Genomic DNA, 27,297 nt, shown 5'->3' on the forward strand with positions numbered 1-27,297 from the left:
TACAAATTACAGTCCTGGAAGTTTCAGAGGAACAGCCGTGTTAGTCTGTATTCGCAAAAAGAAAAGGAGTACTTGTGGCACCTTAGAGACTAACCAATTTATTTGAGCATGAGCTTTCGTGAGCTACAGCTCACTTCATCAGATGTTTACCGTGGAAACTGCAGCAGACTTTATATACACACAGAAATCATGAAACAATACCTCCTCCCACCCCACTGTCCTGCTGGTAATAGCTTATCTAAAGTGATCAACAGGTGGGCCATTTCCAGCACAAATCCAGGTTTTCTCACCCTCCACCCCCCCACACAAATTCACTCTCCTGCTGGTGCTAGCCCATCCAAAGTGACAACTCTTTACATAATCAAGTCGGGCTATTTCCTGCATAGATCAAGGTTTTCTCACATCCCCCCCACCCCCATACACACACAAACTCACTCTCCTGCTGGTAATAGCTCATCTAAACTGACCATTCTCCAGGTGATTTTTGCATGCACCCTGAAAAATGGCCCAATCAATGTTAGAAGCCGTAGTTCATTTGTCTGGCATGTCTGTCTCTGTTAAGAGGGCTCCTGTAGTTCTCTCCCATATCTGAGACATGTTACATCAGGTGTCCCTTGCTTCAGTGAATTAGTATGTCCTGAAATGCTGATTTACCACAGTGAGAAGCAAGCAACATAGGGAGAATTGTAGGAGAATTCATAACAGCTGTGTCAGAAAATGGAAATAAAGCTCCTATTAATTTGTAGGCATGATTCAACTACTGACCTGCTCTTAGAATTTCCACTAACTGCATGGGAATCCCATACAAGGAACAACTGTGGAACTGAATCCTCAGTTAGCAAATTAGACTTACCACATACAGAGGTACTTGAATTATTGCAGGTAACTCCCACTGCTGAAGGGTAGTTCTGGTCTAGGGGGAAAAGATTACATTTCTACCAGTATAACTGCTAAAATAGCAAAGTACGCATGAAAGGGCCTAGAGATTTTGGTGATTTGACTGAAAGATTTTCATTCTGAGTCAGAGGCAAGGACATTATCAAATTGCTCTCTCTCTCTCCCTCTCTCTCTGACATTGCAGTTCTGTGAATGACATCTTGCATCAGAGTTACATCATATTAAATATAACGCCACATTATGAGTCATTGTTATAAATCATGACACAGGCTACATTAGAAGGCTTTTGCAATTCAAGGGCACATCAAGGTGGATTTTTATTTGATGTTTCTCTTTGCAGACACACATAGGTGTGCTAACTTGTAATTCTATCATGCATTGGTAGTGCTCCAATGCTTTTTGGGCTCTTGAGTTTAAATATGCATTGTAGATGAGGTTCAGAGCGAGCATAACAGAGGATTACTGTAACTATCAAGCAAGGCTGTGAGAAATTACAAGGGGTGCAGCCCCCCAAATTGATCCAGTAACTCTGAGAATTAATCTACTGTAATATTTACTGTCCTATTTTTTGGGAAGAGGAAGTTGAGATGAAACCGTGCCATAGGATTCCCACAAAACTATTGTGTGATGCCTAACGTGATATTCTAGTCCCCTTTCCTGTCCATGTCTCTTTTATTGCCTAGCAAAGAGTTTAACCTCAGAAATAGGTTTGGATTCCTCAGACATGCTGCCTTGTAACTTTCCCCACCCTCTTTTGGTGCTAGTATCACCAGACCCCCACAGTGAGGTCAAAGAAGTTAACTGCAAATCTGCAGTTGACAGCAGTTCTCACTCAATTCAATCTGAACATGTTTGACTTCAGTCCATGCATGCTGACGAACATGGTAACATGAACATGAAATAACAGTGTCAGCTCTTGGGGGCGGGAACTATTTTTTTAACATAGCACCCTGCACACTATTGACACTTAAAACAACAGTAAGCAATAGCTTGAAAAAATGTGTGAAATTAAAGGCCAGGTAAATATTTTAAAATTTCAAATTGATGCATGAGCTTTAAAGGAACTAACAACATTGCCTGGAGCCAGACAAAATGCAGTCAGGCATTGTAAAAGCTACCAAGAGTTCTACCACTGTACCCCACCCCCTGCCTGTGCATGCTTGAGGCTTGATTCACCCTTGCTGGTGTGGAATAGGGACGGAATGCAGTTGATCAAATGGGAGCAGCTGCACCTGAGGGAGGATACCTCCATTGCTGTCCTTCCAAGGGGTCCAGCCAGGGGAGGGCAGTTTTAAAGTACAATCTGGGTGCCATAGGTGCTCCATGTGTGAAGACTGTCAAGGATTTATGCTGGCTGGCTCCAGGCCCTCCAGAAGAACGCATTTGTGGATTGTCTTGCACAGCTACAACCTCTTGTCTAGTCAGATTTTCTGCGATGAGGGACCTACTTCTTGGGCTCCGCCAGCTTGTGTAACGCTGACAGACGCCAGCATTACAAACCTAGGACCTCTGAAGCTCAGTGTATGTAGCTAGCCTTTGATGTATGAGCTAAAAGCCACCTGGCTACATCAAAGGACCTCTAAAGCTCAGTCTGTCTCGGTAGCAGACTCATCAATCTCTAGATTGTCTGGGTGCCCCTAGAGTGGAACAGAGCACCATACCAAGTAGGCATGGGTGACACTTGCATGGGTGGAACCCCAGGGGAAATCAAGCCTGTGGCAACCCTTGAACAGACTGCCACTCACCATCATTTGTGTTGCAGCTTTGTTATGTATTTATAAAAAGAAAAGGAGTACTTGTGGCACCTTAGAGACTAACCAATTTATTTGAGCATAAGCTTTCGTGAGCTACAGCTCACTTCAAGCTTATGCTCAAATAAATTGGTTAGTCTCTAAGGTGCCACAAGTCCTCCTTTTCTTTTTGCGAATACAGACTAACACGGCTGTTACTCTGAAACCTATGTATTTATAGTGTCTCTTGGAGAGCGCAGTCATTGTACTATCCTTTAGCAAGGTGCAAAGCAGGGTGCAAAACCCTCCCTGAGCTAGCCACTGTGGAACAGAGATGGAGCTAAGGCCATGCCTGCCCTCCCCACCTCATCAGAGATGGCTGTGTCACAAGAGTGCTAGCAGGGAGCAGCCACAGCGCCATGACAGCACGAGGAGTGAGCACGGGGAGAATGCCCCTTGTACTGGGAAAAGAGCCTGCCACAATCTGGCTCTTAGAGAGCTTTGAACGGAGACCAACTGACCAATGTACAGTAACCAAACGTATGTACTTTTGTATTCAAATATCCCAACAGTCACACTAACAGGAGTGTCTTAAATGGGTTATACATCAGGATAAATGCTCCACTGTGTCTGGAGCTGCTGAAAATTAAGGTAGACTCCAGAGAGTCGAAGAGACCAATTTATAGTGGAATAATTAAAACCTGGGTGAGGCTGCTCTGTTACCATAATATCACTTGATCACTGATACCAAAAGTATCTGCAGCAGAGCCGTATGTTTCTTGAAGCTCAGAACTTCCTAATGCCCTTTAAAAAGTTACACTAGTTATTTTCTAACTTTGCTTCAAAAACCTACTGATCTTTGCTTTTAGAAACGTCCAGTGTTTCACTTTTTGCATGCCCTTTAAATGTAAAGCTGATAATCCACTTTCCCCATTACAGTTAGGCAGTAAATATGAATGGAATAACCACAATTGCTAGTTATTCCTGAGTGAAAATAGTTTAAAGTTGTAAATAGTCTCTCAGGAGTTGATTCTCCACCTTCTGTTCAGTTGCTCGTATCACTGGGTGTCAGGAACATTTGGAGAGGCAAATATATCCAGGAGAACTGGCTGTTGCACCATACCATTTCAAAAGGGGATGTAACATGTAGAAACACCAATATGTCTGGCTTCGGAGTGTGGAAAGCCACTTAGTCACAGAAATCCCATGTATGGTGTACGGAACTGGTCCAATCTTTTCTCTTTTCTTTGTCTGTTTGCTTCTACAATGAATGGTAAATCTGTCATGTACAACGCTGAAGTATTAACAGCCAAATCCTGTCCCACTGAAGACAATGGCCAAATTCCCACGGACTACAAAGAAGTAGGATTGGCCTTACGTCTGGGAGTCTGTCACTGTATTGTACTATGAAACAAAGGATCAGAGTTTGGGTCCTAGGCCCCTGAGGAACGGAGGCTGGGAGCCTTGTGGAGACAAACAGACTACGTCACTGGTTTAACTTCATTGCCTTCAGTGGATTTGCTCCTAACGTGCAATGATGTGAGCTCAGGATAAAGCCTAGTATGTGTTCATTCCTTTATGAAGAGGGAATGCTTTTTACATAGGTCATTTTTTCCTTCTGGATGGTAGCTGGAGAGATGTTGTCAGGTTCCACTAGGAGCTGTATTTAGTCCTTCTGGCCAGAGGAGGTTATTGCAATACTGGAGTCCAAAAGTGTGGGGCAGGGTGAGTGAGGACATAGAGGAGACAGGGATGCATAGAGCTGAAGAAATAAAGGGAATCTCAAAGGAAACTCACCAAAAACACAAATGAAAATATCTTACACGATAAACTGACAAAAGCAGCGTGCGGCATTTCACTCAAACCTGTGATCTCAATATATGGAAGCTCTACTGCTAAAACTGCATGTACCATTTTGAAAATACTCCTCTAGGCACCCAAATATCCCCACACATTGGCTTGCTCAATGATTTAACAGTGTTTCAAGTCAGCTTGGTTGAAGCCAGGAGAAGAACAAACCAAAAAAATTGGGGACTTATGGGGCTCATCCAAATGTTTATGGGTATAAACAAAGGTAACAAGGCTGCTCCCAGCAAGCTGCTTCCAACTTCCCAGTTGGTGTGGTTCCTAGGTCCAGCCAAATGCAGAAGAAGAGGATGAGTCAGCCCAATTTAGAGTCCTTTCCTGACAGAGCAGCTTGTTTTAGTGAGACCTGGACATATCCCACCCCTGCAATCCCTGTGCTATTGTAGACATTCTGCTCAGGGAGAGTGTATTTACCTTCTCCTTGATGACCACCGAATGGGGCCTGTACAACCCATCACTATAACGATGCCCTGATGTCATAGTTCCAGGCAATCTCCTGAAGAGGCATTAGACACAGCAAGTTGTTTCTGGCAAGCCCACCTACAACTCCTTTGACATGCAGTTTGTAAGGTAGGATTTTCAGGAGGGCCCAGCATTGAATGAACGCTGCTCCCAGTAAAGTCAATGGTGAAACTTCCATTCATTTCAATGGGAACAAAGTAAGGGAAATGAGGAACAATTTGGAACCTCCACCCTCCATTTTCCTCTCTTAACGCTCCCCCGCCCGCAGCCGGCATGAATGTTTGCACTACACCTGACAGGCCTATGCAGGGTAATTTCCTAGGTGTGAAAAAAAAATTACAGGTCCTGGGCTCTCTCACAGTATTTTGTTTGTATTTGAAGGGATCAAAGATCTATTTTATGGCTTTCCTACTGCTTTTAGATAATAGTCTTAAAACAAGACTAAACTTGACAGACAAGCTCTGCATCTTCTCAACAGCCCAGAGTAAAGATAAAGGGAACATTAATGTTATTCTAAATTATGAGAAGGAATCAGACTGCACAAGAGCTGTAATCCACAAGAATGAATTTTCATTCCACTTGTCCTCCACTTTCAACTCATCAGAAGTTGTGATACATGGTCCTACTTGTATTTTGGCTTTCAACTCCCTCTTATATCTTATGTGGTTGAAAATTGAATTCCTGATTTACACCAAAGATTAGGGAATGATAAATGCTATCACTTACCTGCAGTCACAATTTTAGAGGATTCTGGCATTATGAGCAAAACAGGCATTTCATGTGGGTGATTACTAGTGCTGACAATGATAGGTAAGAAAGGGCCATGTCCTGTTAATAAATAATAAAACCCCTCTCAAGTTCCACATTTAATATCATGAATTTTTCATAACAGAAACAATCAGAGGATCACTGTAATGATTAATTTGCTTAAATAATACAAAGTCACTGGCTGGTTCACAAACTTTTCAAGGAACATGGGAGATGTTTCCAAAGTTAATCCATGTTTGCTCTTTGGATAGTTGGCAGCATATGTCATTTAGAGACCACTGAGATCCACGACTGTCACGGGGTCCACTCACCACAGCGGCACCTCCTGCTGGCCATCCTGGGGATTAGCTCTGTCAGTTGTGCGCCCTCTTCAGGGGGTGCCTCTCCTGTTGTCCTCTCACCCTGCGGACCCGCCTCACTCCAGGAACTGCAGCATCCTCTTCATTATTCTCCCTTCTGGAGTTACCTAAAGTCCTTCTATAGAAATAGTCCCAGGCAGTCTTCTCCTGTGCTGCCCTGATGATGCCATTTACCCAGTGGCCGGTAGGGGAACCTGGGCCTGCCCTGTACTCTGGGTTCCAATCCAGGGACCCTCAGCTCAGCAGTTCTGAGCTCTACCCTCTCAGCCCTCACTGCTCCTTTCCTGGACTGCTTCCTACTCTTCCTTGTTCCCCCCTTCTCTGAGAGTACCAGCTCCAAACCAACTTCTTCCTCTCTTTTCCAAGGGAGTGACTGCCCTTTTCCCCAGGCACCCTGTCTGTTCTCAGCTCCTGGGGTTTAGACCCCATTTATTTCTGTTCACCATCAATTCCCTGCTCCCTGGCTCTCCCTCCAGGTGCAGCATGTGGAGTTAATTGGTCTACCTGGCCACTTTAACCCCTTCAAATCCCTGGACACACCATCACAAGTACCCTAGGAGAAATGAAGGATTATTTTAGACATTATATAGTCCACTGCTCTATAGGTCTGATCCAGTTCCCACTGAAGTCTATGGAAAGATGCCCTATGACTTCAGTGTGCTTTAGATTAGGCCCTCTAAGAGTTGTTGGTGTCCCATTAATATTCCAAAACCAAAACACTTTGTTTTACACTTGTTTAGAGACAACAGTGTACTTACTTATCACATCACTTACAAAATATAAACACTGAAAGCAAAGAAATGGAATGTTTAAGAGCATTGTAAATCTTACCCTACTCACATACTAAAAACCACAAACATATTATTGTGGTCAAGATAAAGAAATGCACATTACATTACATCACAACACGGCAATCTTAACTCTGTCCCATGGATGGTAGAGGCTTTTTCTGTATAATTTCTGTTATCTTGATCTTGGTTATGTTGAAATATGTTTTCCTTTGTACTTGTTTTTGGAATTTCCCTGTGTAGTTGGGTGTGTGGGTCAGTGACTTTGTTTGTGTTTTTGATGTTCATTTGCCTACATAAAGGGAAAAGAACATCATAGGCTAACATTTTCAAACTTGGCACTTAAAGTTAGGACTCTTAAAGTGGTGGTAAGATTTTCAGAGGTAGGTGCTTAACATGACTGGACTGCCATTAAATTTCATTGGGAGTTATAGGTATCCAGCACCTCTGAAATTCAAGTCTCTTATTTAGGTGTCTAAATATGGATTTGTGCATCTACCCTAGGCATGACAATATGGATATTTTGGCCATTAAAAATTAAATAAATGGAATAGAGGAGCCGCCAGATTTTAAAGGATTTATTGGTGCTTGGCAAGTTAACTTCTTTGCAAGTTTTTGACAATCTAATAACTGTTTGGCTAGGTCCTTCTGGAATGCCATTTTCCACACACCTAAAGAGATGGGTGTTTATACCACACATAACCTACAACACGTATTAGACTAAGGCTCCTATGCAGTCTTGCTTCATTCAGTGCATTCCTGAGAAGATATATTCATTCACTATGCAGTTACATGAGTTATACATGTTTAATGCTCCTCCCATCATGGGGTGTCAGCAGGAATGGAACCTGGGGCCTTCAGCACAAGCCTCTACAACCTGAGCCAAAGAAGTGTTGGTGTACCTGACTCTTACCCTATGTGTGGGCCAGATATTGTGGTCTGTGTGTGAGACACAGTACCCATAGCTCAGGTATTACATATGCATGCCTCTTCCTCCAAACATTGGTAAACAGTGCTAGAAAGGTCTAACAAGTTCCATAACTGACAATACAGAAACCCATGCTCTTAAAGAGCCTTGCAAAGGTGAGTAAGCATTATAAGCCCACTTTTACAGTTGGCCTAAATAAAGATGTTTGAAGCAATGCATGTGAGAGGCACTTGGCTTCAATGGAGTTGCAATAGTTTAAACCAGCAGACAGTTTAGCCCAATGAATGTAAGTTTCTCAAAGTAGCCTGTAGTGGCCCGGTGGGTGAGGGAATATCTTTTATTGGTTATGTTGGTGAGAGTGATGAGCTTTCAAGCTTACACAGATGACCTGAAGAAAGGCTCACCTACCTTATCTCTCTAATGTCCTGGGGCGAACACTGCTACAACAACACTACATACTATAAAGGCTGCTTAAGAAGTTTGTAGCACAGTGGAGACTAGAATCCTGCGCTCTGCAAAGCCATGAGCTCTGAGAATGCGAAATGCAATCCAGACATACAAAGGACTTGGCACTAGCCTAGGCCATTCAGATGGGCTAGAAAGGTTTGATTTAATGAAAAGAAGTGCACAGAAATCTGGAAGCAAGCAGTTTAAAACCCACTCAGTAAAAAACCAGCATATCATCTTGGGAAAACAATGGCAAAAGTTAAGATGCCTGTTGTGGAAACATGAGAGAGTGACATGCTCTTTAAAAGGCTAACCTGCAGAGTATGCGCTGTGAGAGCTTGTGAAGGAGCAGAGTCTTTGCACAGCCAGGAAAAGATAAGACCCATATTGCCAGACATAGAGCTGAAGATGAAATGCCCATTATAATTCCGAGCATTCTACTAATCAGCACAGAGTAACAGGTACAAGTACTGTTAGATGACTGTGTAGCTAATATTTCCTGGCACTCTACTAATGAGTACAGAGTAATAGGTACATGTACTGTTACATGACTATATAGCTAAAGTGGGAATTAATGCCAGAACTATCATTTGTGTTTTCAAAAATGATGTACTGAAAACTTGCACAAAAGATTTGAGGTTTTAGAAAAATGATCTGAGTAGAAACATATTCTGGACTTCACTTTAACAACATATTCAGATTTATCATCATTGGGTCATAAATGGTTAAAAGCACTTAACACCTAAACTGATCCAAGGTATCTAAAATACCTAATATTCTAAAAAGGTTAGATGAAAAATATATTGAAGTGCTTGCTCCTATAATGGCTTTAGTAAAATGCTAAGTCACATATGGCTGCAGAGGAGATGCCAGATTCATCAAGACCAGATATTGAAGTGCTTGCTCCTGTAATGGCTTTAGTAAAATGCTAAGTCACATATGGCTGCAGAGGAGATGCCAGATTCAAGACCAGAGCAGTGCCATAAGTCAAAAGCAGGGACTGTTGCAAAATCTTTAGGAGAACTGGTTAGGCAAGGTGTCCTGACATTTTTGGAACCTGCAAAGCACACAATGGACCAAACTCCTTTAGAATTTGGTCCATTGTGGGCATACAGAAAGAAGATGGCAGTGTCCACATTTGCAGAAACTATGAAGTAGATTTGGATCCATTTCCAGTGCTAAAAACAGAGCATCTTTTTCCACTGCTAGAAGGTGGCAATATTAATGAAATTAGATTTGCCTTAAGCATACTAGTAGGTGAAACACAATCAAGAGCCTTTAAATATCTGACCATCAATATTCTTATGGGGCTATTTCCATATGGCTTTTCCCTGGAGTGGCTAGCACATTGGCTATATTACGACATATAAATGGTCCAGTATGAAAGTGTTTAAGTGAAGTGATCAACCATTTGGATGGCATACTAATGAAGGTGACAATGATGAAATTTATTTGAGGAGCTTGGAATGCATATTAAAAGAACCCAAAAGGTTTGGTTTACAGGGTTGTTTTTTTGTTTTGTTTTTTTAAAGGAGAAACTTGCCTTTTTTTCTAGTCAGGAGACGTAAGATAAATGATGCAAGTAGAAGGGTTAAAACCTCTTCCAGAAAAAAAAAGTGGAACAGTTTCCAAAATAACTATGCCTAGGCATGCCACAGTAGTCAGATCCCTAGTTAACTGGGTGACACTTTATATTTAAGGTTCCTTTTGTAGATGGTTTATACAGGGCTAATAAGTGATTAATAAATGATTAATAAAATAGATGTTGTAAGCATATTACAGGCATGAGTGATATGTATTATAGATGGGTATACGCACACCAGTACAAGATGTGATAGGTAGTTATAAGCCATGATTGCAAGCAATCTATTGTCCTGTTAAACTCTAACTGATTAACCCTTTACTAAAAGATTATTTATTAACCCCTTATAAGCAATTTCTAAATTGAACCTTAATATAAAGAGGGGCCATTCATTTTATTTGGGAACTTTGCTATCTAACATGTCTACAGTAGTAAATAGAAAGATGATTGTTAATAAAGAATACGAGTACTTGTGGCACCTTAGAGACTAACCAATTTATTTGAGCATGAGCTTTTATTTGAGCATGAGCTGTAGCTCACGAAAGCTCATGCTCAAATAAATTGGTTAGTCTCTAAGGTGCCACAAGTACTCCTTTTCTTTTTGTGAATACAGACTAACACGGCTGTTACTCTGAAACCTGTTAAAAAAGAATAGTAACTGGGTTCGGAATGAAGAAGGTAATAGGGCATTTGAGCACACCAAGAATTTATTAATATGTACCGAGGTGTCAGTACATCTGAATCCCAAATTAGAACTTTTAGCATGTGGTGTCCCACCTGTAGGTATAGATGCCATCATACCACATAAAATGCCTGTTGGGACCAAGACAAATTAATTACAGATTCTGTAAGCAAAACCAAAACACTAAACAAACCTTTGTTTAGAAAAAGAATCTCTGGGTATTATATTTGGAATCAGGAAATTCCAGGTACTTATGCATGGGAGGAAATTTTCATTGACAGCAGGCCAGAAGCTCCTTGTTAAAATTCTTGGCCTGAAGAAGAGTATGCTAATCTTTGTAACCTAGCAGCTGCTGAGATAGGTTCTGATGGTAGGATCTTATCTCTGATAAGTATAATCTATCTGAAAACATGGAAGTGCTGATGTATTATCCCAGTTGCAATTAGAGGTTGCAAATCCTTTAAAGCCAAGTCCAATTTTTAGAATTTTTGTTTTTGGAAGAAGTTCCTATTTCTGCAAGAAGAATGCAGCAGTGACAAAGAGCCAGTTCTTAAACTAAATTAATTAAAACTGCATATTTCAGAGGGTGATGTGAATGTTTTGTATGGTGAACATACACAGTGTGGAAAGATGAACTCACAACAGAGTGACTCTATACTGTTGGGTTTCTGTGTGATGACAATGAAATCCTTGCAAGTCACATTGTTGGAAAAATTGCATGAAGGCCACACTTTAGCTAAAAAAGCTAAAGCTGTCACTGTCACTATTTTTTTAAAAGCCAGATTTGTATCAAGATATTGAGTTGGTGAGTGTACAATGTGATGTATCACCACAGGCCCATAACGTGCCTACTCCTAGATCCCGATATCTTTGGAAATACGATTTGAACCCATGACAAAGAATTCATGTCAATTTTGTAAACCAAAAAGACTTGAGCCTAACTGGGTATTCTTTCCTAAAGAATACTCTTGGAGATTGCAGGGGAGGAGACAGGAGAAAATTGAATAAAAGTGTCATTTAAAAAGTAATTAGTTCAGGGACATATCTTCTGACTGTAAAAGTAACGTTAAGAGATAAATACATCAGTAATTTACTGTGAAGTATAAAATGTTATTAGACTCCGAAGCTTAAAAACACTAACTCTGTGAATGAAACGTGAAGAAATACTGTGCCTTTTCCAGATTCAGAGGATTTATTTCCCTTTATGGGCAAAGCAGAGGCTTGACAGTCTGTCAGTTTTGCCTTTATCAAGACACTGTCAGAGTCAGTGCTTCCTAACTGAGAGATTTGGATAGAAGTAGCCGGGAAATCACCTGAAAAGTCTGAATTATAATGAGAAAAAATACACTAGCTGCATTTTTGGGATATATATGCTTTGCACAGTTTTATTTATCCAATAACTGGAGGGTTAATTATCTCAGTTCATGCACACAGGTACATGAGCCTCTGTGAGTTATATTGGTTAGAAATGTTTGGAACCAATAAGAGGTGATATTACTTTGTAACTAGTATTCTTGCCACTACAGGGTTTAACTAAAATAGCACAAAAGAGATGTTTTCTGATGAGCTGTCTGGAAATTGGTGAGGCTGTTGTTTTTGTTTCTATCACTCTTTGGAAGTCATTTTCTTGATAGCTTAAGCATTTGTTAAAGAGATCTAGTTGGGTCACTCATGATTCTTCGATGTAGAACACCAGCATCTCTTAACTCAAACTTAACTTGACTCCCAATGGAGAAAGTTGCAAGGAAGATGGAATTCAATGGAAATCAGTCAACAATCAAACACATCACTTTGTGGACATTCGCGGCGACAAGAATGGATTCCAGTTGTGTCATTTCTTGCTTCCATTACAGTCTTTGCACAATAATGAGGAATGAATCATTCCCTGCAACTAAGATTGCAGTGACAACTGTCAATGACAAGACACAGGAATATTCCATTCCTAGTAGAGTAAGGTTGTAATTAAACCTGAATAAGACAGAACTTTCATTCATTCTATTCTCAAACTCATCACTGTAAATAGGTTTATATTATTACAGCACATTTTATCCAGAAGTACCTTCAAAGCACTTCATAAATAACTTACAGAAATGTGTACTATACATTCAGCAACTTTGAGTGAAAAAGCACAACTATCCTGCCTTATAATGGTAACTTCACACACTACTAATGGAAGAAGCAAGTCTGAAAGCAAAACGTAGGCTAAAGATTCCTCTCTTGTGGCCCACTGGATTTTTGCCTGTACTTGGACTGCAGTACTGAGCTCCTAGGTCGAAGTGTGCACTAAGAAAGTGACTTTTTAAACCATGACCATGTCTTTGCTTTTCTTACGTCTTGCAGAGTACAACACCAGTCATTTATTTTATAGATGATCTATCTGTGAACATGCAGCAAGGAAGATAGATCAAAAGGTAATAAGTTGTTATGGTGATGTCAGGTATAATTCCAGAATATCACTACCGTCATCTTCCTTGCAAGTTAATGAAAGTTGCCTCCAGGTTAGGGGAGTTCACCTAATCTGCTTTTTTCTTTTCCACATCCATCATCTTTTCCTTCATTTTTGGCTTGAACATGCCATCCATTATCTCTTTGGAGACGAAGGTAATGCACAGTAAGGCACAATCTTATATCAAAAGGGAGATGGACTAGATAATATAATGTTCACCCCACAACCCAAACACCTATAATTTCATGACACCAGCACTTTTTCCAATCAGTTTCAATGTCACTTCATGAAAAAGCCAGTACTTTAGGGCAACAGGGCCATTTAATCTCATATATTGCAATCTATCATCTCCACAAAGCGTCAGAATTTTGCTTGGCTGAGAGCAAGCGACAATCCTAAATAAAACTTTCCTTGTGTCATTGTCCCATTTCACCCAGGACATCATACTTCTGGTTATGTTTTATAATACATGTAACTATGTATTGAATCGTTCTATGGTTTGGTTACCTTCTAGTGATTGCTGTTGACAATACTTTTAGCCCATGGCAGAACAGGTAGTTTCCTCCCAATGCAGCACAGAAATCAGATGAAATAAATAATCAGATAGTTGCTTTTTCCTATTAAAATTAAGAAAAAGCTGGAAAATTTAGATTTTTTTTTCAAAAGCTGTTTTTCCAAGTACCTTTTTATTACTCTATTTTTTATATTTCCTATGTGATGACACTTATTTGGCACTGCACTATCTAACCTAATCTAGGTGATAATGGATCTTCCTATGGTTATTTTTTAAAAACAAACGGTTGCCGTTTAGCAACAACAGTGATAGTTATGTTTTCAAACATAATTCCATTTTCTCTGTGAAAATATTTGGATTAACATTTGCAGTCTGTAGATTCTGACGTTTAAACGAAACTGGTGCCAGCCTTGGAGGTAGCTGGTCTTTGATATTCACCAAGAACAACAGTAGCCACTGGTTTGATATAAACAAAATTCGAATTTTCTTTTCTAAAACTACTTGTAAGTGCAGAGATGTTTTATTTGCAACTTTATTTTAAAAGCTTGATTGCCAATAAAGTAATGGGGATAAGTAATTTGCAATGCATTTCCTGATACAGGAACTCATGTAGTCATACTGGTAAAAAGGCTTGAATGCATAATCATGAAATACTTTTGTTATTAGTCCAGAGCCAACTGACAGAAGAAAGGGTGGTTTAAAATGTTTGCCATTAGATTGCAAGCTTAGTCACTGACATTCACCTTAGGAGTATGTTTGAAATCCAACCTTGAGCCAAGTGATTAAATCATTCATTTCAAAGGTCCTAATTAAACAAGCTGAATTTGTTAGTTTCAATCTACATTTTGATGGACAGTGGGTGGCAGCTGAGGTCTGTTCATATGATATCTAAAAGGAAGCAATCCAGGAGACCACTGTGTTATCAAACATGATAGAACTGGGAGAAAGGAGGGAAGGGGAAGTAAGAATCTTAATATATGGTTCTACTCTGAAAAGGGACTCAAATATGGAGCATTCTATGTTTATTGTGCCTCGGATTCGATATCAGATTTGCTCAGTTATCTACAGGTGTTGCTGAGATAGAAGTAACTGTGGGCATAATATGGCAAGCAGCATCTTGGTGAAGACACCTGAGAACTTAGGAATCTAGTTTGACCTCTGGGTCCAAAATTATGTTTTCAGGGTTGTCGGGGGAGGGGGGGGATTAAGTACTGAGCAAGTTTGATACAGAATCTTTGAGACATATACATGGAATCCTATAAGGCCATTTTTATAATCACTTTGCAGAATTGAGCAGGGCTAGAAAGCATTATACCTTGGGGGGAAGGGTTATCCCCAAACTGGCTAGTGCAGGGTTTTTTCCTCTGAAGCTGCTGGTGCTAGCTGTGGTCACTGACAGGACATTGGACTAGATAGATCCCTGATCTGATCACGTATGACAGTTCCTATGATTTGAAGGAGAGGGTCCTGTCTTGTGGATTAAGTCAGGGAGGGCATTCCATGCACGCATTTAGGAAGAATGGGAGAATCTGTGTCACTTACTGTCCATATTCTTCAAAAGTGATATTGTTTCTGCAGAGTTCTATTCTCTTTTCAAAACTATTCTTTAAAACAATAACTCACATTAATGGGTCCTGTAAAGTGTATTTTCTTCCTCTCTTTGTTTCTTTGGTATCAACAGAGGTGAAAAAAAAATCATTTAGAGCAGTGGTTCTCAATCAGGTGTCCGGGTCCCCTTAGGGGGCCTTGAGCAGGTTTCAGGGAGACCTCTAAGCAGGGCCAACATTAGACTTGCTGGGGCCTAGGGCAGAAAGCTGATGCCCCACCACATGGGGCTGAAGCCCGGGTCCCTGAGCCCTGCCACCCAGGGCTGAAGCTGAAGCCTGAGCAATGTAGCTTTGTGGGGGGCCCCTGTGGGGCCCCAGGCAATTGTCCTGCTTGCTACCCCCTACTGACAACCCTGGCTTTTATATGCAGAAAACCAGTTATTGTGGCACAGGTGGGCTGTGGAGTTTTTATAGCATGTGGGGGAGGGGGAGCGGGGAAGGAAGGAGGAGCTCAGAAAGAAAAAAGGTTAAGAACCTCTGATTTAGAGCATAGTAGTCCAGTGTGGTATTTATCATCATCACAGGAAAATCAGACATAGGATAGTCTAAAAAAAGCAGTTTCACTACATTCCTCCCAACTTTTCTCTTCAGACTTCTTCTGTGTCCTTCTGGGTATTTTTCCTCTTTTTTTCTATACAGTGCTGATCAATAAAATATACAATAGCTCTTCTTCCCCAATGACATCGACCTCAGGGAGAAACAAACTACATTTATTTGAATACTACTCAATTTTCCTGGGCTGACAGCGACAGGGGGTAGCGTGCCTGTGCAATGACATTAGTTTCTTTACTTGTTTATCTCATGCAAATACAAAGCATGTTTGGAAAACAGTTATTATGGGATGGCGACTTTTCCATAATGCAAAAGCAAAGGGACGGTTGATATCCAAGGGTAACACATGTAAGATTAGGGTGTTGTGTTTTTTAAACCCTCGTCAACGATGTATAAGAAAACTCTGGAACTCAGCATGGAGGCCAAGAATCAAAGCCATCATATGACTGCATAAGCCATGAAAAAGTTACACGGAATACCAGTCTTCACGTTTAGGCTCATATGGAGGTCATCAGCTAGAATCAGGAAGAAATCTATTTGCCCTTCAGAAACAGACCATTTATTATCAAGGTAGGATTATTTATTGGGTGAAATTCTTGAGTTATGTCCCAAAGCAGAAAATACTGCACCTTAGAAAGCACCTCTTGCATGGTCACTACCAGGCGTATGTTTCGTCTATCAATAGTATTCTGGGCGTCCTCAAGGACAAGTGAACAATGGTCCTGCTTGATTTTGTTTAGCTGTCTTCTGTTCCTAGCGTAAGATTGACTCTTATGGGTGGTGGTGGGGGTAAAGATGCCACATGACCTTGGCATAGATGATTGGCAGTTTGCCAGCCACTTTCTATTTGAAACTGAACATTCACCTGCAATCAATGGGGTTGACTGTTCAGAATTCTTGTTGTAATATTTCTTCTGTAGTAGTCGGCTGCCATATTAGTTTTTTGCTAACAGCTTCAGGGGTAATGGCCTTTAACTCAAGAAGATTGTTAGATGCTGAAGTCCTTTCCCCCCAGTTTACCATGGAATTTCAATTTAAAATGTTACTACATTACTACAGGTTTCAGAATAGCAGCCGTGTTAGTCTGTATTCGCAAAAAGAAAAGGAGGACTTGTGGCACCTTAGCGACTAACACATTTATTTGAGCATAAGCTTTCGTGAGCTACAGCTCACTTCATCGGCATCCGATGTGTTAGCCGCTAAGGTGCCACAAGTACTCCTTTTCTTTTTACATTACTACACACTGTTTTGCAACAGCTCCCTTTTAAAAAAGAGAGATTTAGTAGTAGTCCACTGAACAGAGATCATCTTTCCTGGTTAATTCAACTAGATCTTTGCTAACCTTGGAGCAAGGTTAATCAAGTAGTTTCAGTGCTCTTCCAAGTTGTTTCAAGCAGATTTCACACTTATCTTTGATAGCAGCATTCATGCCTGGCCAGAAATTGACATCTCAGGCTCTCTTCATACACTGCTCAATGGATAGAGGGGTCTTGTATACAAAGCTTAGCATTTCTGACATCATGTTGTATAGTACTATAAACAAGATGTCCTTCATACAGAATATGCAACAGCTTAATTTGTATGGTTCAGATCCACAAAAGCACTTGGGCACCTAAGTCCCAGTGGCAGGTGCCACTGCAATCCACAAAATTGCCACTTGGCTGCCTGCTAAACTCACTCAGTTCCTAAATTTTCAGGGTCAAAGTTCCCTAGGTGACTAAGTTTCTGCCTCTGGGCATGTGCATTGCTGCCTCACTCTAGGCTTCCAGATGCCCATCTCAGAGCTAAGTCCCAGTGCAATCCACAAAAGTGGGGAAAGATAGGTTCAGCAGTGCCTATCTCACCTGTGGTGCCCAATCCAGTAGCCCGTGCTCAGAGGCCACCCAGTGGGTCAGGTCCCATTCAAATTCTGGCTGGGGGAGCAGGTAGTGGTGCCCACCTTATAACTTTTAGCCCAATGGTTAGAGCACTCACTTGGGATGTGGGAGATCAGGTTAAATTCCTCCCTCAGGCAGATGGGGAGAAAGGGTTTGAACAGGGATCTCCTCCGCCTCTCGGAAGAGTGCTCTAACCACTGAGCTATGGGATGTTCAGATATAGGGTTCCCTCAGTCCTTCCTGTTGAAGCTGTTCCACTTTGGTTAAATAAAGAGTCATTGGTGCAGGGGGACTGGACTTTGGTCTCCCACCTCCCAGGTGTCATTCTCCCTCTCTCTCTCTCTGGTCCAATTTGAACAAATGCCTTTACCTTTCTTGGTTATGGTCAAACTCCTCCGAACCTGATTGTCACACATTGTATACTCTCTCATGGTATTACCAATGTTTTTACCCCAAATCAACAGATCCTCAGGTATTATTTCCAGATCCTCAAAGGTCTGGGGTACGATGCTTTGATACACTTCCTGTTCAAGGCAATCCCAAAGGGAAGTTGCTCAAACATATCTACCACAGTGAGAGTTGAAGGTACACAGTTTTGTACTTTCAGTATGAAATTGGACCTGCCAAAACTCTTGGCATACATCCCAAACTTAAACAACTCTTACATTTGGAAGCAGAGACATGATCTTATTTTACCATCTGGCTAAGCTCCCATTACTAATAGGACTTTATCAGTTGTGCCACCAAAAATATGTGTATCATATATTTATATTGATGTACTTATTTGATCTGTAATGCAACCCATGCTGTTAAACCCCTCATCATATTGTTTTGCCTCCTGTTCAGGTAAGTTATACCCCTGTTTGATCACAGGCATGTGGACTCTGCTCTTCAACTCAAATACACTTGTCTTTCCCTTCCATTATTCTAAACTCTGAGTGAAACCTGTCCTTATGTAGGCATTCTAGTGTGGCTTTGCCACCGAGCTCATTTTATACCAGCTACGTGAACCAAGCTTAGTTTTAACATTGGGTGGTCACTAATCTTTTTGTGTGTATGCATTCTGGGGTTACAGCACCCTGCTCCAGTATCTAATCCAATGTCACCAACCCAACCTGTTGTAGAAACTTGATTTGTAAATGTATTTACAGACTCAAAGAACTGTTTCTGCCTTATCATTTTATCCTGAAAGTGTATGTTTGTGAATCTATCTTACCGTTAAGGCATCACACTTCTGCAAATTGAATACGAGCCAACAATGTGATGCAGTTGCGAAAAAAAACATTTGGGACATATTAACAAGAGTATCATATACAAGACACAAGAGGTAATTGTTTTACTCTACATAGCCCTGGTGAGGCCTCGGCTGGAGTATTGTGTCCAGTTTTGGGAACCACACTTTAAGAAAGATGTGAACGCATTAGAAAGTCCAGAGGAGAGCAACAAAAAATGATAAGAGGTTTGGAAAATCTGACCTATGAGGAAGGGTTGAAAGATTTTAGCATTTTTAGTCTAAAGAGATTAGAAGAATGAGGGGAACCTAGTAACTGTCTTCAAATATATAAAAGGCTGTTATAAAGAGGATGGTGATCAACTGTTCACCAAGCATAGGACAGATAGTAATCGGCTTAATCTGCAACAAGGGAGATTTAGGTTAGATATGAGGAAAACCTTTCTAACTGGAAGAATAGTTAAGCAATGGAACAAGTTACCTAGGGAAGTTGTGGAATGCCCAACATTGGAGTTTTTAAAGAACAGCTTAGACAAAACACCTATCTGGGATGGTCTAGGTATACTTGGTCCTGCCTCACCATGAGGGGATGGACTAGATGGCTTCTCAAGGTCCCTTCCAGCCCCTACATTTCTATGGTTCTATGGAAATGCTTGCTCTTATTGCATGGATGACAACACACCCCTTATGCTTGACCCCCTTTGCATCATCTTGTGATTGCCCTCACATTTATAGTAAACAAATCTGGTCTCTGCTATTTGTTTGCTTTTATTTTTAGGTGGTAGTAGTCATTTTTAAATTAGATGCATTTCAGGTTTTTCACTGCTTGTTAACTCTTATTTGTGAAGTACAGTTTTCACTAGCTCTGCAGATCTCCACTGCTCTTTTCAAAGTCAGGTCTATTTCTTTTAATAACCTTGCTTTGCCCAGATTACCAGTTTCAGCACAAATAATTTGGTCTTTAATTAGTTCATCTGGTAACTGGTCAAATTTATATGACTTAGCTTTATGACATCAGTCTGTAACACAGGGTATGTCTACACTTGGAGCTGGGAAGCGATTACCACTTTGAGGAGACATATTCACTCTTATTGAGCTAGCAAGGTAAAAGCTGTGGTGGAATGAGGAGCATGAAGAGCTAGACACCCTGAGTATGTACCCACCTGCAATGCTAGGTACATACATGGGGGAAGGGAGGCCTAGCCCCTCCCATGACTCCAGCCACCAAGGCTATACTCTATTTTTAGCACATTCTTGAGCTGAGCTAGTGCAGGTATGTCTCCTCAAGCTGGGAATTACAACCCTAGCTGAAAGGTAGACATACCCATAGAGATCAACAGTCTCTTCTGGTATGTGGTTTCTTGTAAAGAAAATGTCTCTTTCCCACGTGACATTCTTGTAAGTACTTGTCTTGAAGTTTCTGAAGGATTTTGTCTAGTGGTTGGCTTTACCCTTCATGGTCCCACTAGAAAATTATGTAGATCTCCAATATTTCTGGGTCTGGCACATGTAAATTGCGGGTGAGGTAGGGTTGCCCAGTTTTCGACCAGAACACCCTGTCAAAAAGGGACCCTGCTGGCTCCAGTCAGCACTGCTGACCAGGCCGTTAAAAGTACAATTGGTGACACAGCGGGGCTAAGGCAGGCTCCCTTCCTGCCCTGGCTCTGCGCAGTTCCCAGAAGCAGTGGCATGTCCCCCGTCCAGCTCCTACATGTAGGGGCAGCCAGGGGGCTCCACATGCTGCCCCACCCAAAGTGCCGGCTCTGCAGCTTCCATTGTCCAGGAATCACAGCCAATGGGAGCTGTGGTGGCAGCGCCTGGGGATTGGGAAGTGTGCAGAGCCACCTGGCCATGCCTCAGTGTAGGAACCGGAGAGGAGAGTAGCTCCTGCTACTTCCAGGAGCTGCTTGAGGTAAGTGCCGCCTGGAACCTACATCCCTGACCCCCTCCTGCACCCCGAACCCCTGCCCCAACCCTGATCACCTCCTGCCCTCCAAACCCCTCAGTCCCAGCCCAGAGCACCCTCCTACACCCCAAACCTCTCATCCCCAGCCCCACCCCAGTGTTTGCACCACCAGCTGTAGCCCTCACTTCCCCTGCACCCCAACCCCCTGCCCTAGCCCAGAGCCTCCTCCCACACCCTGAACCCCTCATTTCTGGCCCCACCCCAGAACCTGCACCTCCAGCCCAGAGCCTGTACCTCCTCCCACAGCCCAACCCCCGCCTCAGCCTGGAGCCCCCTCCCATACTCCAAACCCTCTGGCTCCACCCCCCCCAGCCCAGAGCCCCCTCCTGCACTGTAAATACCGCATCCCTGGCCCCATCCCAGAGCCCACACCCCCCAGCTGGAGCCCTCACCCATTCTCACATCCCAACCCACTGCCTCAGCCCAGGAGCCCCCTCCCACACCTTTGACTTCTCTTTTCTGGCCCCACCCTGGAGCCCGCACCCCAAACTGCAGCCCTCACCCCCTCCCGCACCTCAACCCCCTCAGCCAGCCCGCTGAAAATGAGTGAGTGAGTGAGGGTGCGGAGAGCGAGCGATAGAGGGAGGGGGGGATGGAGTGAGCAGGGTTGGGGCCTCAGAGAAGGGGCGGGGCAGGACCTCAGAGGAGGGGCAGGGTAGGGGGTGGGGCAAGGGTGTTTGGTTTTGTGCAAGTAGAAAGTTGGCAACCAGAGGGTGAGGGAACGATTTCATCCTCTCCAACTTCTCTCATACTACTTGCTTACAGTACAGCAGGTAAGTTTTGCAACCACCTCCTCCACTTTTCTGCCACCCTCTCTTCCAGATAGAGGGTGGCTTCATTTTTCCAATGGCTGATTTTTTTTCCTGAATGCCATGTAATAAAGGTACACATAGGAATACTTGTAGGAGACTGGTATATTTCCTGGTCCCTCACGTGACATCAGCCAAAGTTACAAAAGATTATACCCCGGTTATGGCAGGGATCAGAGTATGCTTTGACTGCAGTGGCTACATACATTCCTTCAAACACTGAGGATCCATATTTCATATATAGAACGGGGCCAGATTCATCTCTGCTGGTAGAGAGGTCCTCTCCAGCTCAGGGGTTATATTTAGGAGTCCCCAGAGCAGGGTACGCTGCAGAAACCCTGTTGGTGAAGGCTGCTCAGGAGGTATAATGACTTTGTGAATCTTATGGCCTGCCCTACTCACTTTTTGGGTGACTTTTTGCCACCAAGGGCCTGTGTCCTAGTTTGTGCTGACAGAGTAAAGCACTCTCAGTGCATTGGTGTCACACCAAACTCAGGATCTTGCATTGTCCCTGAAAGGTAGGCTATATTGACCCAGTAAAACTGTCCCAGAACAGTGTATAATTGGATTGGCAAGTGAAATTGTGAAAAATAAACTATTTTAAAAAAAGAAAGTATGGAATTCCGACTAACTTTGGTAATAGAAATGCTACAAGATCTGATCTGACAACATATTATAGAAAAGTGAGACATGAAATTAGTTCTCATCCTGTATATTTTCCTCCTACTTTTTTCTTCTTTGTCCATTGTTTAAACTCCACATGGAAGTGCCCAAAGATGGGATAGCTGCTGGTAATATCACCAGAGAGTACTTGTGCAGGTTTTCCTTTCCACACCCTTTTAATGTAAACTATTTCCCAGAGGCTAATGGCGGGTGAGAGAAAGATCAACAAATACTGACAGTTTACTGTAGGAACTTGAAAAAAAGTGGGCAAAACTAAAAACACTCCCTTTGTCAGCAATTAGCACAGTCCCGAGCATTCACTGGTACACAACAGATGTGCCTTCTGTGGCTGATAATGTTAGGTATGGTAAGTGAAGAAACAAAGGACAGAGGTTTGCAATTAGGCACTCCCCAGACCCCAGTATTTTAAAGCAAATCAAACTATGGTAAATTAATTCCTAGTCTAATGTGAAAAATATGAGCCACTAACTAAATCTTCAAACAAACAGATCCTGACTTCCCCAAAATATGGCAACTTGACATTTTTATATTTATTTTTTTGTAATGGAGAATGATGGGCTTTTAAGGGTAAGCTGCTTCCTTTGAGCAGCAAACATGCAGTGTGAGCTCCCGGAGGCCAATACCTTTGAATTGCGTCCACACTAACCCTAATTGGAAACGACGATGTCGATTTCAGCGCAAATCCCCTCATTGGGGAGGAGTACAGAAATTGGTTTGAAGCCCTTTATGTTGAAAAAATGGCTTCATTGTCTGGATGGGTGTAGGGTTAATTCGATTTAACGCTGCTAAACCTGACATAAACTCATAGTGTAGACCAGGCCAAAGAGAATAGCTCCACACCTCCTCACCAACTACTTTAGGTAGCCACATATCACCCAGGTCTTTCCTTGCATTTATGAAGACAACTGAATTACTGGTGGGATATTAAGGTAACCTGAAAGCATAAAGGTGCCACTGTATGTACCTTTTAATGCAGGACAAATAACCCAAGCATCTGACATCACAATACTACAGTGTAACAGACCACCATATTGCAGAGTTTTGCTTTGTTTCAGGTAGAGGATAGACTGTATACAGAGTTATGTTTTTGATTGGTCTCTTGCCAAACTTGCTCGGTAGTGGATTGGAAGCAGCAGCAGGAAGAAAGGGATAGAGGAGAATAATCTATAAGAGGGATGGTGGGTTGAAGGTAGGAAGAGTGGATTAGGAGGAAAGACAGAGGTGGGATGGGAAGTGCACTTGCATTTGCAAGTTACAATGGATCACTTATGGAGATATGTCGGGATGAATTTGGCACAGTGACTCTAAACTTGCCCCACCTAGATGATGCATAAAAACACAAAAAGAGTTAGCTTTTTCGTCTAAACTTACATTAAAAACAACTAAAAGGGTACCATCAGGTATGGCACAACACAAAAATAATTGTTTTGTTCTTCTAAAAGGAACCCATAATGTTTGGGTTCATTTACTATTATTCAAAAGTATCATGTTCAAATGAAGTCAGGTCTTTTTATCCCAATGGCTTGCGCCCAGTCCTAACTGAGACCAGAAAACTTCCTCAGCTAGTTCCAGCTGGCATCAAGTTATGTCACACAGAACAGCAAGCTCAACACATGGCATAGATCCTTTCAATTGTTGATCCATTGCATCAGCTTACTCAGCTCTTTCCAACCGAACTGTTTATTCCCTCAGTGATCACTGTCTGTAAACGGGATGTTACTGAAAGGGAACTGAGGCTATCTAAAATGTAAACTACATTTAGGGGGGAAAAAACCTCATGACTAGATTGATAATAAAACATCAATTTCAAGACAATTTGTACTATTCTGGGATGGAGGATTCATGTGAGAATTAGTACAAGGCTATTAGGCCTTATTATTTTTCTTGCCACTCTGAATATTTGCACTAGGTTGCAAAACCAGCCTCTTGAACAAGACAAGTTATCAAAATGAGAAATGTATCACAGATCACCTCAAAAAATGGATACATTACAAATAAGGCTGAGAGAATCTATATTATTTTCAGGTTGCTGAGCTCTGGCTCCTTTTTTGTCTCCCCATCTAGCTCCTTGGTGTACTACCATTATGAATGACTGAGCAATAACAATGCAGTAACTGAATGAGTAAGGAAGTATCTCAAAATAACCAAAATAATCCATAATGTAAGCCTAAATTTAAGCAGAGCTGCAAAGATGTTCAGATGCAGATCTGAATCTAAAAACTTTTCCAGATCTGGATTTTGGTCCATCCATTAGATAGATCACTGCTACTCATTAAATTTGGATCTGGATGCAAACTGTCCCATAATTCCCCAAAATGTGATCTATTGTACCCTAAAATTATTGCCATCGTCTGTTCAGAATTATACTCTCCAGATACTTTACCAATCCTGGCATCAGTCCAACCTCATTGACTTCCATGACAGTCCAACACATGGAACAAAAGCGAGATCAGGCCATATCTAATATTTTTTGAACTCCAACTTTTCAATGTTTGGAAAATTCAAACAAAAACACAAAAGCCTAGTAACATTTTTTTTGGTAGCAGACATGCAATACTGTTCCAACTTTCCTCAGAAGGCTAAGCAATAGCACTTACTATACGACCTATAAAGCTACAGTATATAAGAACAGTAAGTGTAGCACCTATACTTGCAATGCTTAAAGTAGCCTGATTGTTTCCATCTTCAGTAGCCCCAACTTGCACAAGAATTGGTCTGGTCAGCACCAGATATTAACTAAAATTCTGTGGTTGGGATTAAGTAGCACACAATTTAAGAAGCCCACCATTTGTGTTGTGATTTAAGACTCTCCTAAGTACACAGCAAACCTTTTTTTGAACATATAGAGTTTACATCGGAAGAGAAATCTACAATTGTACTACAATGAAGGCTGAGAATTTTACAGACTAAGGGGTCTTGTCTTCTTCTCCACATGGAGAATAGACTTGAGTACCTGGCACATAATAAAACTACTACATAGGAAAGTAATGTATAGATTTTCTTAGATGTAACATTAATATGAAGCATTTATGTGTGTATGTCTATCTATACATTACCATGAGGCGAAACTGGTGAAAGTTTTTCTGCAACGTTTTTTACTAGCTTGTTTCATGCCATTTTCAGGTCTAAATACTGGAATGGAATTTATTTTCCCAGTTTGGTTTGCAAAATCCATTTGTAGCAAAAATCATTGCATTTTCAGAATTTGGTACATATGAGATTCCATGTGAAAATACCATACTCGAGGTGTGTTATTTGTGCTTCTCTGCAACTCCCCATCTTCTTGGCATATGCCAAAATTGCAATATAGACACATCAGGCTGGGCACAGTATAAACACATAGTAAGCAATGGGAAGACCACAGTTGGTGGTTAAAGACACCATTTTTGCTTTTGTTTGAAATTGGATAAAGTTCTCCTCTCTGATCAACATGGGGTAGGGAGGGAATCAGTTGACCTCAATAGGCGTTTGATGCCTGTGACAATTACACAGCCCCAGCACGTGAGATCTGCAGCCAGGGCGGTCATGAATTTTGACCTGGGTTTAGTAGCCGTTGCTATAAAGAGCACTTTTGAGAACAATAGTTCATTACATCCGATCAATGTCTCTTTGATGGAGTCTTATTGTTTTAACACAGTCTGTGTTCTTTCAAATCTAGATTCTTGAAGAAAACATGAAATTAGAGTGCAAATGCCATGGAGTTTCAGGATCTTGTACGACTAAGACATGCTGGACAACCCTTCCTAAATTCCGGGAGCTAGGCTACATCCTTAAGGACAAATACAATGACGCAGTTCAGGTTGAACCGGTGAGGGCGAGTCGCAACAAGCGTCCAACCTTCCTTAAAATAAAGAAGCCACTGTCCTACCGCAAACCCATGGATACAGATTTAGTGTACATCGAAAAATCTCCCAACTACTGCGAAGAAGACCCTGTCACTGGCAGCGTGGGAACACAGGGCAGAATGTGCAACAAAACAGCCCAGCAGTCCAATGGCTGTGATCTGATGTGCTGTGGTCGAGGTTACAATACTCACCAGTACTCACGCGTGTGGCAGTGCAACTGCAAATTTCACTGGTGCTGCTACGTAAAGTGTAATACGTGCAGCGAAAGAACAGAAGTGCACACCTGCAAATAGCCGCGTGGCTGGCGAAGGTGACGCCGGATCCTTAGGCATGAATACATTTGCACATGAGCTCAACAGAACTACTCAAGCCTGTAGCAAAGGCCCCGCTTCCTTCCAGAAGAAAAGCTAATGAACGGAGCTGTCTTTTCCTTTCATGTTTCAGTACCTAGGTGGCTACACATTAAAGGCTTGTATAAATTATCCCCCAAACCAAACCAAAACAGAAAAACAAGCCACCCTGACGCACAAAACCGAGGAAAAAAAAATCACCTCAGCTAATCTGCACTTCCAAAGCTTAATGCAGGGGCTGCCTTATGAAAAGAACACCCAGTCAAGTGAAAAGAAAAGCAGTACTTGTGGCACCTTAGAGACTAACCAATTTCACCAGTCAAGTGAAAAAAATCTGAGAGCTTGGCAACTGACTCTTTCGGTTTGGAAAAAGATGGTTAAATACACAAGCTACTGTGCATAAGGGATGGGTTGGGTGGGGGAAACAAAACAAAACTTTAAAATGGTCTTTGCACAGGATGGGGGTGACAATGCCCCAGTGTGAATTCCTACTTAAGTGTGGATTATGCAGATTTAGGTTTCTACACTTGTGAAAAGCTTCTGCTGGTCTTGCCTGTCTTTCCATTTCACACAATTTGCTACAGCAAGTAGAACTGTTGAAGTTTTCCATAGACACTGGTTTATCTGCCTTTCTTTTTTTGTGCTGCAGATTTTAGCACAGGGATTTGGGACATCTGGGCATAATAATAGCAATATTTAACAATTTATTCAGATAAAACTAATATTAATTTATTTAAATAAAAAAGAACTCTACAACATTTTTGGAACTATTCTGCAATTAAAGTAGATAGCTTGCTTTCTTTGTGGAATAATTATTTTGTAGATACGGCAAGGAAAAAACTGAAGCTGTATATATTATTCTTTACTTGGATATTTCTACTAGTTGGATTTGCAGGATATTTTCTGC

The 27,297-nt window shown here is 41.7% G+C and overlaps 1 protein-coding gene across 1 annotated transcript in view; it reads left to right on the forward strand.

Annotated features, from left to right (window-relative positions):
• WNT7A (Wnt family member 7A) overlaps positions 1–26,793 on the forward strand; it is a 49,823-nt gene extending 23,030 nt beyond the window's left edge. The window contains exon 4 of the mRNA XM_073354859.1: positions 25,854–26,793. Within this exon, the coding sequence (XP_073210960.1) occupies positions 25,854–26,333 (480 nt within the window). The 3' untranslated portion in view covers positions 26,334–26,793. The remainder of the gene's footprint in view (positions 1–25,853) is intronic.
• The last annotated feature ends 504 nt before the right edge of the window (positions 26,794–27,297 follow it).

This window comes from Lepidochelys kempii, chromosome 7, assembly GCF_965140265.1.
Source record: "Lepidochelys kempii isolate rLepKem1 chromosome 7, rLepKem1.hap2, whole genome shotgun sequence".
NCBI lineage: Eukaryota > Metazoa > Chordata > Testudines > Cheloniidae > Lepidochelys > Lepidochelys kempii.